General features: G+C 42.4%; 1 protein-coding gene across 1 annotated transcript in view; it reads right to left on the reverse strand.

The window, feature by feature from the left end:
- Positions 1-242: 242 nt before the first annotated feature.
- The window catches only part of LOC100539369 (ran-binding protein 17), a 146,470-nt gene continuing 132,769 nt past the window's right edge, over positions 243-13,943 (reverse strand). Inside the window, 5 exon segments of the mRNA XM_019620358.2 lie at positions 243-366; positions 369-391; positions 3,045-3,172; positions 6,595-6,650; positions 6,653-6,692. Of these exon segments, the coding sequence (XP_019475903.1) occupies positions 296-366; positions 369-391; positions 3,045-3,172; positions 6,595-6,650; positions 6,653-6,692 (318 nt within the window). The 3' untranslated portion in view covers positions 243-295.

Genomic DNA, 13,943 nt, shown 5'->3' on the forward strand with positions numbered 1-13,943 from the left:
GTGCTCACCTGCAGTCTTCCATTTCCTCATGCACACTGTCATGCTCTTTAGTTAAGTACTGTTTCTACCCCATTTCATAAAGATAAAAGAACAAGACATTTTGCTAAGAAAGGCAGAATATGCTGACTTTACATTGCTTTCACTATTGCAAACCCTTATGTTTCTGCCAGAGATATAAAATGGCAGAAGTTAACTAAAAAAATAGTTTCCGCAAGAGTCAAAATCTAACAATATAACAGGGCTCCAAAGCTTTCAGAACAGATTTATTAGCCAGCTCTGCTTTCCCCAGTCCTTGTCAGTTCTTCATTCCCAAGCTGCCTGCATCGGCCGCCCCTTCACTGTGCAGCACCTCAGCCACGTCCCTCGGAACACTGACACGTTCTGGGTGAACCTGGACAGAAGAAAACCCAACAGTTGGTTAGGAGAGACCTGACATTGATCTCAGTAAGTGGTAAAAAGAATAACGAAGATGGAAATTGAATTGAAAGAACAGAGGAAAATGGAAAAAAAATACATCACTACGTGCTCTCGAAAAGAGTTCTGCAATATAGCAATGAACTCAGAAGTGTATTTGGACAGCATTACAAACTCAGCCTACCAATGGCGTGAGTCACATAACAAGTCTGCTGGGAACTGAATGCAATGAGGAGATTTTCCCTCTCGTGTGATTCAGAACCCTCCCAGCCTCCAGCAAAGGGCTCTCCGGGACGCACCCACACGGTCACCAACTCCAGGCTGCCCCGCTGCCACCGCCCTCCCTCCTGAGTGCTGTCTCCCTGTGAGACACTGCACCATCACCCATCTGGCACAGAACGAATATCAGCAACAGTTCTCTGCTGACAAGTGCAGGATGGGACACCCATCCCATGGCACCGCCTGAGACCGAACGATGACAGTCCAGATCTGCCCGACTTCCCTGGTCTACTTTCAAGTGAAATGAAGTGCTTCATTGCCATTTATCACATACCGCTTGTGTGCTTAAAAAAGTATTTAAAATGTCAGGAAAATAGATAAGCACGCTGCATTTAAGGTCTTTGGGTCACCTTTTGTTTGTAGCCTCAATGCTCTCTGCTTTGATTGTCAGGCTTTGCTGGTTCACTACAGCAAAGCTAATAAAGTTTGCCAAAGAATGGCTCCTTGGGGCTCCTTTTTGCACGGGGCTTCACAGACAGGTGCTTGTGGAACTGATGTGAGCTCAGGCCAGGTCTCCTTGCAGGAACAGGGAAATAATCCTTCCTGCCTACCTCCACAGCACTGTATTTGATGAGTATGCGTAACTGCAGTGTGGTAACCTGGATGTGTGTGGAAATACAGGATGCAATTATGAGTTCATTCTTTATTCTATTCATAATTTTTTACTTTTGTGTTTATTTCCTTACTAATGGAAATTGATTTCTGCTCAAATTTAAACAATCACCGTTAAAAGAAGCCTCCTGTTCCACAGAATAAATCAGACAAGGGTTACGAATCAAGGGCTGAAAACAGAACAGCCATCGTATTAACTCATGCTGCTTGCTGGGAAGTGATGGCTTAGAACTCTTCCTAAGTTAGACAGGCGGATGCTACCCAGACAGACGAGCTGCTGGTCTGACCGAATTATCCCCGTCCCCCTCACACCTGCACCCATCTCTCCCTGCTGCAATTCCACAAAAGCTCCCCAAGAGCTTCCACACCACCGCCCATCTGACAATGCTCCACAGAGCTCAGAGATGAAAATACGCTTTAAATCTACATATATTTAAATCTAATGCTTGCCAAATCTAATCTTTGCCAGCAGCCCTCATGATGGAAGCCCGTGTCTGCTCCCTGAGCAGGGAGGGCAGGGAGAGGAGAGCCACATCCCTGCTGCCTGGCTCACGGCTGGTGTGGGGGGCTCAGCCTCCTGCCGCCCCACCTCCCTCAGCCCACACTAGCACGTCCAGCAGTCCCCTTCTGCCCTTAAAGTCCAACTTCTTGGAATAAGGCAGCTCAGAGAACCTGCACATCAAAGCCTGCTTTTCTCCGAAAACTGTGTTATCTTGAAGACTTCTTGCCTTCAATAAAAATAAATAGATACGGAACTAAGAAAGTATCGAATTCTAAGAATGAGTTTTGCTCAGTTCCTCATTTGTTCATGTTTCTTTTCTTTCTGTGTGATTTTATTTATTTATGTAATCCAGAAGGACTTTTGAGTCAAACTACTCCCCCTGGCATTCACAGCTGCAAAGTCAGCCCATGTCCTACAGCTCACCACCATCAGCTCGGTTTTTCTTTCTCTAATGGGCACTGCTGTCCTTTCTGATGTCTTTCTGCCTCTTCCCCCGGTTTTCTACCGACTCATTACAAGTTACACAAAGTCTGTCAGAGTTATTGCCAAGGATGTGATCTTTGCTTCTCTGGGTCCACTTCCAAATCCCTCTATCTCTGCCTATCATCGACTGTCGGGCCATAAGGAACTTATTTTAATACTGGAATTTAACAGGAAAAGGAAACAAAATAACAGAGTCCAAAATCAATGCAAAACTATGTAGGGATTAAAAAATAATCACCAATTTCCACAGCAACAAAGAGAAAAGAAGTTGGAGAAATAAAGTCAGCAAATGGTCTTTGTCATTCTGTCCAAGACATTTTCCAGGTTGTTTCAGGCCTTGCAGGGAGCCCCACAGCCAGGACTTTGATTGTGTCTCCATAATTCCAGGGTTTGTTTTGGCTGAGTAATGCACACAGACCACAAGACCAGAACTACCCGGTAACAAACAGTGAACATTCAGTGCTGACAGGAGAAATGGTGAGTCAGCCAAGTTCCACTCTGCTTTTCAACTGAGGGCACGACTGGTTGACTTTGTGATTTATGTTACCAGAAAAATTACCCTTGCCATGTTTATCCAGAGATTCAGGCTCCAACTGCTCAGTCTAGGGATAAGTCCTTTTATAGGGAATGACCCTTCTTTCTAAAGGAAATAATTCAAAGCTACCTGGGATGCTTCCTGCATTATAACTTTTTCCAGTCAACATTTCCATTTGTCTTTCTTTTTTTTTTCCTAGCTTATGTGTTATCAACTCACCAGTCTCTGTTCTCCACTGAAAGCTTCTGCTCAACTCCTTCCATGAGGTTCCTGAAGCACTGCTCAAGGACTTGCTGTATGCTGCCAGGCTGGCTGTTTATCAAAGTTGCCCTCAGCTCACTGAAGTACTGTGATAAAGAAACAGAGAACTTCAGAAATGTGATTTGGAAGTTTAAAGCCAGTTACTCACCTGCACCAGGAGCATTCTTGAACAAAAGCTTCACAGGCTGCCCTCTGTGACAGGAGCTGGGCAAACTGCAAGCAGATTTAGGTGTCCTGAGCTGCACCAGCTTCAGTCCTACCTCACGACTGTAATTTAGTGAGGAGCCACTTAATGAGCTCCAACACATAAAGCCACCTGAGAGAGGTGATATAAATGTTCCCTGACTCCTTTTTAAGTCTTTTTTGAATGGTGCAAGTTTGCACATCTCACTGCAGGATCTAATCCACTGTACTGCTGAGATGAGACAGACTCATCCTTCTTTAGAAGCTAGGCATTCTATGACATTTTCTGTATTACTATATCCATTACGTCCAGGTTGATCTACAGACTAGTTAAAATAGAACTTTTTACCTCCTTTGGACAAATTTTGGTTAGTCCAGCAGTAAGGAATGGGATGTGATCTCCAGAGTCATCAGCTACACTATTCCTATAGCTAAAGAAGTTGTATAATCCTGTTTAGTCTTTATTGTACTGATTACATAGACCAAAGTCTTCTGGCCTTGGGCATAAGCACATCCACAGTATTAACACTGATAGGGACAATTATTCAGAGGTGAATGAACTATTCTGCTGAACCTGTGCCCGAGCACCTGGCAGAGGCTCACAGCAGTCAAGAAGGATATTGCTGGTGGTCTCCACTCCATTCTACAGTACCTTTCCCACATCTAATCATTCGAGAGGCAGGATAGCAGTTCTGTCCACAGACACTGCTTGGAAAGTTCCACCAGTCCAACTTTTACCATCAGTAACCAAGTCAGATATATAGAAGCCACTCTAAAACGAATGTGGTCTTTTGGTTCAAGAATGACAACAGAAATCAGAGATAAAAGCTTAAGCGATCACACTGACAACTGCTAAGCAGTTCAGTCTAGAAAAGGCCGCAATCCTGAGATCCTCTCCGGTACTCACAGTTTTGGAACAGAGGTGTTCCAAGAGCTTCTTTAGTCAACCCACAACAGAAAGTCTTACCAATACCCTCCTAACAGCAAGGAATTACACCTCTGTCTAACATCCCCGCTGACAGCCTCTGCTGACGACTCTCCCATGGCATAGCTGCTCCACCACTACAGAGCTGCTCTGGGCCCAGGGGCTTCTAGGGCTTCTCTGCAATAACATCACTTCTGCCCATGCACTCACATACTTATGATCTTCTTTGCTGAAGAACAGCAAGAAGGAGATGCCAGGATCCTGGCTGCCATCAGGATTTAAATTAAACTTGCTGCCTCGCTTTGGGAGAGGAACGATGTCAAGAGCCACTGGAAACGATCTCATTTGATATCAAGCTGTCTCAAAAGATTTAGCATTGTTTTAGGGTGGACTCTGAATACAACTCCCATTTTGGCATAACTCAGCCTATTAGTACAAGCAGGTATGAATCCTAGCTTTTCTGAGTCCCCAGGTAAACCTGCCGCCTTCCCTTTGAGATGAAGTATTGGCAAGGGAAGTACCATTAAAACAAAAGTAGATGAGAACAAACAATAAAAGTAAAACGTGGTTAATGTGTGCTTGCTACCACAGGAACTGTACAGACTGATACCCCACCTGAAATAAAGCAATCCACTTTCAATAAATAAGCCAGCGGTGTACTGAAACGAGCCGAGGAAAGATGACTCTTACAGCCATATCTAAGTACATTACCTACTTTTTTTCTGAACACAAAATAATATGCTCCATGCAAAATGAGCAATGCAAATATTGTAAATTATATTTCCTGTTTTCCATCCTTCCAAAAGAAATGGAAGGCTTGTTGATAAGTAACGGCGCTTGTATGTACCCGTGTCTGCTAAGCAAAACACATAATCATCAGAACTAGTCTAATTTCAGTAAAAAGAATATTCTGCCAGTCACGAATTTATTTCTTGTGATTTACAGCTCCACGGTTTTATCTTCAAGTGAAATATTTAATTTCTTCTCATACTGAAGCAGCTAACATCAAAAAACACATAATTAATATGTAGTCAGGCTAATACTTAAACGCTATAAATCAGAAGCATTATATAAACAAAAGTGTCGTCTTGAACAAGATTGGGAATGCACAAAACTACTTATTTCCCACTTTTATAATGATGCAGTGACTCAGAGCAGATAGAAAATGATTAGTTTTCCTTCCAAAGTAGGAAATATTGCTTCCATCTGTAAAGTATAATATTGTGATGTCATAAAGTTTTCCTAAACACTGAATTTGCCCTTATTCCCTCTCAATCATTTTAAAAGAACTGCTCTCTCTTATAGAGCCTGGATTTAAATCACAATAACACACCAAGAAGATGAATGACAGTGCTATTGGATATGGCTAAAATTGGATCCTTCAGCACAGGTGAATGATGAGACAGCGCTTCTCTTCTTGATATATTTTCTTCCTCTATTAGTTTCCTTCCATAGCTGGGATTTCAGTTTGAATTTTAATGTATGCAGTTGCTGCTAATCTTAGTGTCTTATTTTTTTCCAGCACCCTCTTATTGTATAGACAATTCATTCTCCAAAGCAGTAATACACTGAGGCTTGTGACTGCCCAAGATATAAAGCAATTCAGAATAAAGTTAGAGCCAGCTCTGAACTGTGGCAAATACAACAGGTCAGTATCTTCAGAAACAATGCCTGGCTATACAAAAAAATGCACACATTTAGATCAATTCACATTCATTTACTCAGATGGTTTCCATTTCTGACAATATTGTCTCTATTAAGTCACAAGGGAAACATGATGGGTATATCCAAATTCATAGTTTCAGATTTTATTGAAAGGGCAAATTGCAGAGTATTTCCTGGTTTATATGATTTGCCACAGATGAACACAATCCAAATTGCAATCAATGCTGGTACTTAAGTGTAAGAGCTCAGATAATATCCTCAAAGCTGCTTATTCCTGTGAAACCTTTCAGAAAAAGGAATTGGTTAACTATTTTTCTAGGAAGCAATTTTTCTGACGTGATTTCCACAGTGTTCTTGTTTCAATGCTGCATCTAAAAGCCAGATGAGCTTGCCTATCATTTCTACCTTATTTTGGAAAAGCAAAGATTTAAAATCTATTAATAATAATAAGAAAAAAAAAAGAGGTTTGCTATATTTGCATGATCTAAGGTTGGGTGTAAAAGTTGGGGTAAAGTTTGAGAAGAATTTCTCATCAAAATGAAGCCACTCAGCCTTTGTGAACAAATCTGTAAAATATTAGCTGGTACCTGAGCTGAGCTTTTCTCTTAGCACGGGGCTAAGTGAGTTAGGTTCCAAGGAAAGAGGGAGGGGATTTGAAAAGGCCACAGGCAGCTTTGTTCTGAGTGAAATAATGATTTCAAAGAGTGCACCTGGTAGAACCTCTTAAATACTCACCTTCTCATCAAGAAGTATAAATTCAAGCAGTGGTCCTGACACAGACTGTTGGTTCTGCAGTCTTCAAAAATGATTGTGTTCATTAGGACTGACATCATCTGAAAGAAAATTCCAACACTTTGGTGATCAGGAAAAATGAACAAAGCCTCTACTAATCATGCTGAGATTTCCTGGATAGGCACGGTATCCCAAAAGTTGTCTTCCAAACAAATATTTCTGTAACCAGAAATACCAGATGGAGAAATGAAGAAAGTGAATGTTAAAGCTCAGCTCCAAAGTCATAATTACGGAAGTCAAAACAAATAGGAATAGAAACTTAAAGTTGTGTTTATTTAAGGTACAGATTCGCTTATAGGACAGTAATATATATGTGTTCAGTAATCTGTGTTTGTTTCAGATTAATTTCAAGGTGCTATTCAAGATTCTCCTCCTTCTTGAAAGGCATTTGAAAGGAACCTCAATTCTGATGAAGGTAATCCTGATCACAGCAAGGCATCTACAAATCTACATCAATTGCAAGGCAGTTACAAATCCAAGTCTGTGGTTTTGGACATTTTATTTCTGTTACTTAACTTACAGAGATCTACAGCAGGCATAAAGCCACTTGATCAACTTCAGAAATCACTGAGACCTATCAATCCATGCAGCTAAGCTCTTTCGGCTCTCGAGCAGAAGACAAGTAACTCTGGTTGTTGGCTGGCTGTAACCAGAGCCTTTGGCTACCACCACGACAGGTATTCTCCCCTGGGGGCCCCTGCTGGTCTTGCTCTGCATCTGTACTGCTTGTGTGTGTAGCTAGGGAGGGTGGGACTTATTTCAGGGATCAGCACCATTTTTGCAAAAATAAATCACAAAAGAGCTACAGAATCCATTTAAAGACAAAATCCGCAAAGATATCCTGGAGACACAGCAGTCCCAAATGCCAAAGGCCATAACATATACGAATCTAAAAACATTACTCAAAGATTAAACAGAACGAAAATTTGTAGAATGTCACCAGTAAATAGTTTGACTCACATTTATAAAATATCTACACCCTAAAACCAAACATAGAAGAAGAAAATCATTACATCCTTTCTTTTAGGCCAACGAGTAGCTATGAGCAGGGTCTCCAGAGAGCTGCCACACTACAAACTCGCCTGTAATAACTGACCAAGGCTAAGTCAAACAGCATGTTTCACTAAATGAAAAAGATGAATCCTAGCACTACAAATCACCTGCAACAGAGATATCCACAAATTATTTGAGCTTTCAAGTTAGGAACATAAGGTCTGACCAGGGAAAGGCCCATTTTAATCCTGACTCCACAGTTTATACATCAGGCAAAATATCTTCCATTACTTGTAGGACAAAACCACCTCTATGCTGCTTTGCAACTAGTGCAAGCAATCCAAATATCTCTGTACAAACACTTACCAGGCACGAACAAAAATTACAGCTCTTTATATGTAGGTTACTCCACAAGTAACGTGTCCTGTTTATTTCCCTGGAAACTACAACAGATACATAGAGCACAATAACACTATTTGATAGAGCAAATTCTCAGCTACAGAACACTGTTTTTCCACATAATCACCACCAGTAGCAATGCATTTTCACCAGTGATGAACAAGAGCCTACATGCTGCACCTGCAACAATCTGCACCAGCGGAGGTGATCCACTGCTGCAATGCAGCACCCACCCCTCCCTGTGCTCACATCCACTGTTTGTTTTCCATAAACGTACAGCAAGCATCAATGAATGTCAATGGGCACAACTTTTTCCACATGGAGGAATTCAGTTCCACACCTCTGCTTCATATGCAGAGGCATCACCACCAGTGCTGACGCCTTTCTACAAGGTTGCCTCTGTATCAACGAACTGCTGGGACTTGTGGCATCAGCTCACTAACACGAAGAAGGCTTAACACCTGTCTGTGAATGTCCCAGAACAGTGATTAATGCTTTTCTTGAAGTTACAGAAGTTTACTGGTGGAAAATTTGCAATCCCACCGTGTTGTCTCTGCAGATGTCTTACAAGTCCCACTTTTCACAATGCTAAAGAGAAGTCCCTCAGGTGTACAGTTCAGCAGTAAGAGATGCAAGAATTAATTGGGGCAATCCTGTCTACTGCATCCAAAGTTGTCAGGAGTGCATTATAGCAGAAGCCATCAGCAATTACTGTGCCTAATTCCATCAAGATGAAGGGCACTAAAATCCATGATAACAGCCTCAAATGTCCTTCTGTTTTCTGTGTCTTTCCATCACAACTGCTGCTGCTGCTGCTTTGTTTTACTGTGTAGCAAGGTTTCCTGTGCTATTTCTACATGAGCCTACAGCAAGCTGTTAGCATTCCAGATCCTCCTTTGTTTTACAGTACTGCTGACACACACCAAAGGAGACTGTGCCCATGAACAAGCACATGGAGGTCACCCCTGCTGCACAGAACTTAAGTCTAAGTGACACAGACCAAACAACCTCGTCTGCAAGGCAACAGAGCTAGTCTAGACGAGGCTCATGCTGCTTCATAATGAAGCTTTGCCTCAGCAGACAGCTCGTTTACTGGCATTGCACCAAACCTGAACTCTTTCTCAGGCAGAAGTACCAGGCTGCCACTTAATTTCACCAACTCCACCCCATACCCCTCTTGTTTTCACACAACACAGAACAGCTCCCTCCCACGCTGACAAACAACATCCCCAGTATCCTCCCTCAGACCTCACATGGTCGTTATTTGGCTCCATTCCCACTAGCTCGTGTCATCAGGAGAAACAGGGTGTGAGGAAATTTCCAGATACACAGCTCCATCTGTACGGCCATTTCCGTCGCTCAGGTCACAAAGGAGCTGGACCTTGGAAATAACGCGCCTCTCCCTTTGTATTTGATTTGCTGACATACACTGGCGTACATTTGTACTGCAGCACACACAGAGCAATGATGATGGCAATGTTATGGCGATGCAGTGTTGCCCAACCATTTGAGCAGCAGGAAGGAGGCAGCCCCAGGCCCTGCTAGCTGCTGGCTGGAGGCAAGCGAGGTGCAGCAGGCCCAGCGCCGTGCTGACACAGGCAGAAAGCAAGGCCTGAGGTGGGGACAGAGCCATTAACAAGGAAGGGGCTGCGGAAGCAGATAATCTATTTTCTATGCAGTTCAAACTGGCACCCTTGTCTCTGTCCTCTTATCTTAAATCTAAAGCATCGCTTTATCTGGTTCAATAGTGTTTCTCCTGACACATTTGTTCTGTACAAAAGAAACTATTGACAAAAGAGGCAATAGCAAAGAACTCTTCTTCCAATAAATTAATTCTTCAGAGCCTTTGCCTTCAGAGCTGTTTTCTCTCTGTAGCGGTGGAGGAAAACGTTGCTCAAGACACCCCTTATTCTGATTTCATTTTTCTAAACAAGCTGGGAAGGAAGCTGACTTTCTATTAAAAAGGATCTTCTGCTGCTTCATGTATCAGTAGAGCAGAACTAGCACCAAGCAGGTCCTGTAACTCACTTCTCTCTCCCATATGCTGGGATAAATATTTTATTCTAATGCACCATTTTTAACGTAAAGAACGTTACATTAAAAACAAAGACGGCATTAAGTAGACCTTCGCAAAAGATCCAGAAGGCTCTAAAAACACACAGGTTATGACCAGGCTGGTGAGAACACGTTCCAGTCAGATCTGAAAAAGATTCCCGTTTCATTGTTTAGCTTACAAAACTTGGTAGATTTTATAGCTCTAGCTTCAGGCAGTCTGCTCTTAATTTAGGAGCTGGGATTACTAATTTAAATGTCCGTTAGAGTTCTCAGTTCTTTCATCATCAATTCTTTCTATATCAATAAATGGATCATCATTTAACTAATAATATTCAGAAGATTTAAATGCTCCAAGATTATTAAATACCTTAAATTTTAATCTGTTGTTTTAAAATATTTATTTTACCAGAAAGCCTAACTTTCAGATTGATATTTTCCACTTTGAGTCTCTGTTCAAAAAATAACACTTCCAAATGAAATAAGAAAACTAAAGCCTTGTATTTATTTTGAAAGTAAGAACAAGTCAATCACTCCTGACCTAAAAAATACTTTTCACTTCTCAGAAGTAGCAAATCAATTGGAATTTGAAAAATGTAAGAGTTTAATGGCACACAATTCCTTTATCTATACATGTGTGTGTTTATATGTATTTAAATATACATTACTAACTAAAATTCCATGACTCAACAACAGAAGCTTAAGAAGCTGCAGGAAAGTCTTAGAATAAGACCGTAAAGGACCCAATCTCGTATCTCAACTGGGTCGGGCTTTTTTCTTTCCTTTTATGAAAACAGCACCAAGGTTTAAGTGGTCAAATAAAAAACAATGAAAAAAAAAAGGCAGGGCATCTGGGTGATGAACCTCATGCCAACAACTAGCATATATCTGCAGCTCATGAACTGAAATATAAGTGTCTGTATCTTTCACAGGGTATTCCTACCAGTTGTATGTTATATTGTGCAGGGAGGGTCTCTTTTTTTAAAATCGGTGTTCAGAAGGGATAGGAAAGATGGCAGCAGATGTGAAAAAGGGAACAGTTACAGAGCGTGGAACTCGTCATTTTCCTGGCTATGTCTTTAGAACTGGCCAAAGGGCTCTAAGTATGGGAGTGCTCACTTGAAGTAGGTCCAAATCACAAGCTAGAAGAAATAATCACACAATAAGATTGTACTAACTTATGTCAAACCTGTCTTTGTATCTGAAAAAGAAACATAAGCACATACTCAGAAAGATACATTTAGGATGATAGCTTAAGGCTAATGACAAGCACCTGCAATGCGCCCAATAAATTTACTATAGCAGAGCCACTGAAAACAGCTTTCTATTTCTTCACTGTTAAAATAAAACTGGCACAATAACACAGACCAATAGGGCAAAGCAGACTTTCCAAAACTAAGGCTTGCTTCCAGCACTTCCTACCAGTAGTGAGTCAGTAGTGAGTGCCTTTCAGGCAGCCGCCAGCATCCCAGCAGCTGTTTGTGCTGCGCTAGGATGTAATGAGGGCAGAGCTGGAGCATGGGCAGCAGCTGCATCCTGCACACAAGCTGGCCAGAGCGAAACACTGCTCTATACTCTTCCCTCTAATTTGAGGACATATTCTAACACGACAGAACGCGTTCTATTTGTACTGCAGTTGCCTCTAAACTGTTATGTGAAAGTCTAAGATGTCGGATCCTTTCTTGCCTCTCAGAAGCAGGTCCCTCTATCCTAAGGGAGATCCTGTTCCTGGGTCAGCTGGCATCCATCGGGGAGGAAAAGAGATGCCAGCTGACTGCAGCAAACCCTCAGCAAGGTGGTAAGCTTGTGGGACAGAGCAGGTCTGCCCAGCACACGGGCTGGCTCATTAAATACTGGGAGCAGAACAGTTAACTGCAGAAACAAGGAAGACGCCTGATGAATGAAACACCTCCTCCTTCTGCAGGGAGGAGGGGATACGGTTCATTAATTGTTACCTTCCAGAGTATGCTGACTTGTTTCCTCTGTGCTGAATTTCATGTAGAGCCTCTGCTGAACGTCACATACTCACGCTGCCTGAAGTGCTAGGTTTTGTATTTGGATTATCTGGTGCAGCTGACAGATGTTTACAAACTCATGTATCTGCACAGCTTCTTTCTGCCTATCCATCTGTGCTTCCTCATAGGCAGCAAATTATTCGACCTCAGGCTGGAATAACTTATGACTGTAACATCAACTCTTCGTCTGCATTTTTAGGTGGTATTACTCCGAGATTTTCAGTTACAGATACTGGGGCGGTCATGTTAAATTAACCTGGGCTGTCTATTTAAGAGGCAGCTCGTTCTAAATAAGCGGCCATAACTTACAGCATTGCAGCTGTTTTTAAGGATGACGGAAGCGTGATTAATTAGGACTTTGGGAACACACAACTTATCACATTTGAAACATAAACTTCAGGTTGGTTTGGTGTAGGAGACAGCTGAGCTCTTTAAAATCCTTATGAAAAATTAATACACACTCCTCTCTGCTCTTATCAATAAAGAAGAGGAAGCTGGGTTCAGATCTGTGCAAAACAGCTCGTGTCAGCTCGGATGATTGCTAGCATTCCTCCCAGCCCACAGCATAAGGGCCTCTCCCTTCTTGCTCAGCCAGCACTCCTACCTGAGAGGCGGCAGAGGAAGAGGTTGGTGTCCACCACCAGCACCTCCCAACCAACGCCTGTTGCAGAGTATTTCATCCTCTTGGGAGGAGTGGACGGCAGTTTCACCTACACCCGCTGCCATTCAGCAATAGTCTCTCTTCAGGAATGTAAATGGCCCTGCATCTGCATCTCAGGTCTTCCCCCCAGCTAACAGCAAGGCTTACAGTGTGCAGTTCCTCACGCACACTTCACTCCTGCCTTCCCTTCCATCAAGTGCTGGGAGATGGTGCACAAAGGCAGTGTGGGATTTCAGCACTGCAGAGAGGTTTCAGCATACGAATCGGGCTCCTTACCTGTAGGATCACTGCTTTTCTGAAATCTCTGCTACAGGAGGGCCTACAAATGGCCAGTCGGGTGGCAGGGATCCATGCAGCCCTCCTTGCCCTGCATCTCTCACACTGACACTGCTTGCCACAAGGCAGCTGGGATTTGCAGGTAGCCGAGCATGAGCTCCAAGCGTGCAGATATCTGCCAGCAGCAGAGCCAGGGCACCCCTACCTCAACAGGAACCAGTAGCAGGGAGAAAAACAGAACCTGAGTAATTATTTTACCCATACTTACCTCAGTTTAGCACTGATGTTGACACAGTCAGCAGGGACAGGGAGGAGGCTGGCCTCCCAAACCATTCCTTGCAGGAAATCAGGCTTTCAGAAACCCAGCAGCATGGCTCTAACCACTGCTCAAGGATCTTCCATAAAGCAACGGGACTGACTTGATTTCAGCAGCCTAATTGCACGAAACTTAAAAAGGCTAATCAAATTAATTACCGATCACCTTACGCACTTCAAGCCTCATCTGTTTTCAAATAGTTCATAAATTGATTCTAATTTCTACTGTGGAACAATTAAAAGTGTTTTTGTTATCCCGGTGAACTGAACTGTAACCAAAGCCATTGTGAATAAACATAAAAGACGGATGATGAAGATGGTAATAAGCACATTGCTACTGCGTCTTGAATAGTCACCGACACTTCTTAGTGAATATCATCTTTCACAACAACAACAAAGGATAAGAGCACAAGGCTATTTCATGCAGTCATCAAAACAAAATGCACTGAATATTATATTTCATACTAAATACATTACCCTGGCAGTTTGACACTCAACATTTCAATAGATATTGCGTCTCTCTCAACATTCTCCCTGAATTTCTGCAGATGGACTTTTAAGTATCAATGGAAGATTACTTT

Source organism: Meleagris gallopavo, chromosome 15, assembly GCF_000146605.3.
Source record: "Meleagris gallopavo isolate NT-WF06-2002-E0010 breed Aviagen turkey brand Nicholas breeding stock chromosome 15, Turkey_5.1, whole genome shotgun sequence".
In the NCBI taxonomy this organism is placed as follows: Eukaryota; Metazoa; Chordata; class Aves; order Galliformes; family Phasianidae; genus Meleagris; species Meleagris gallopavo.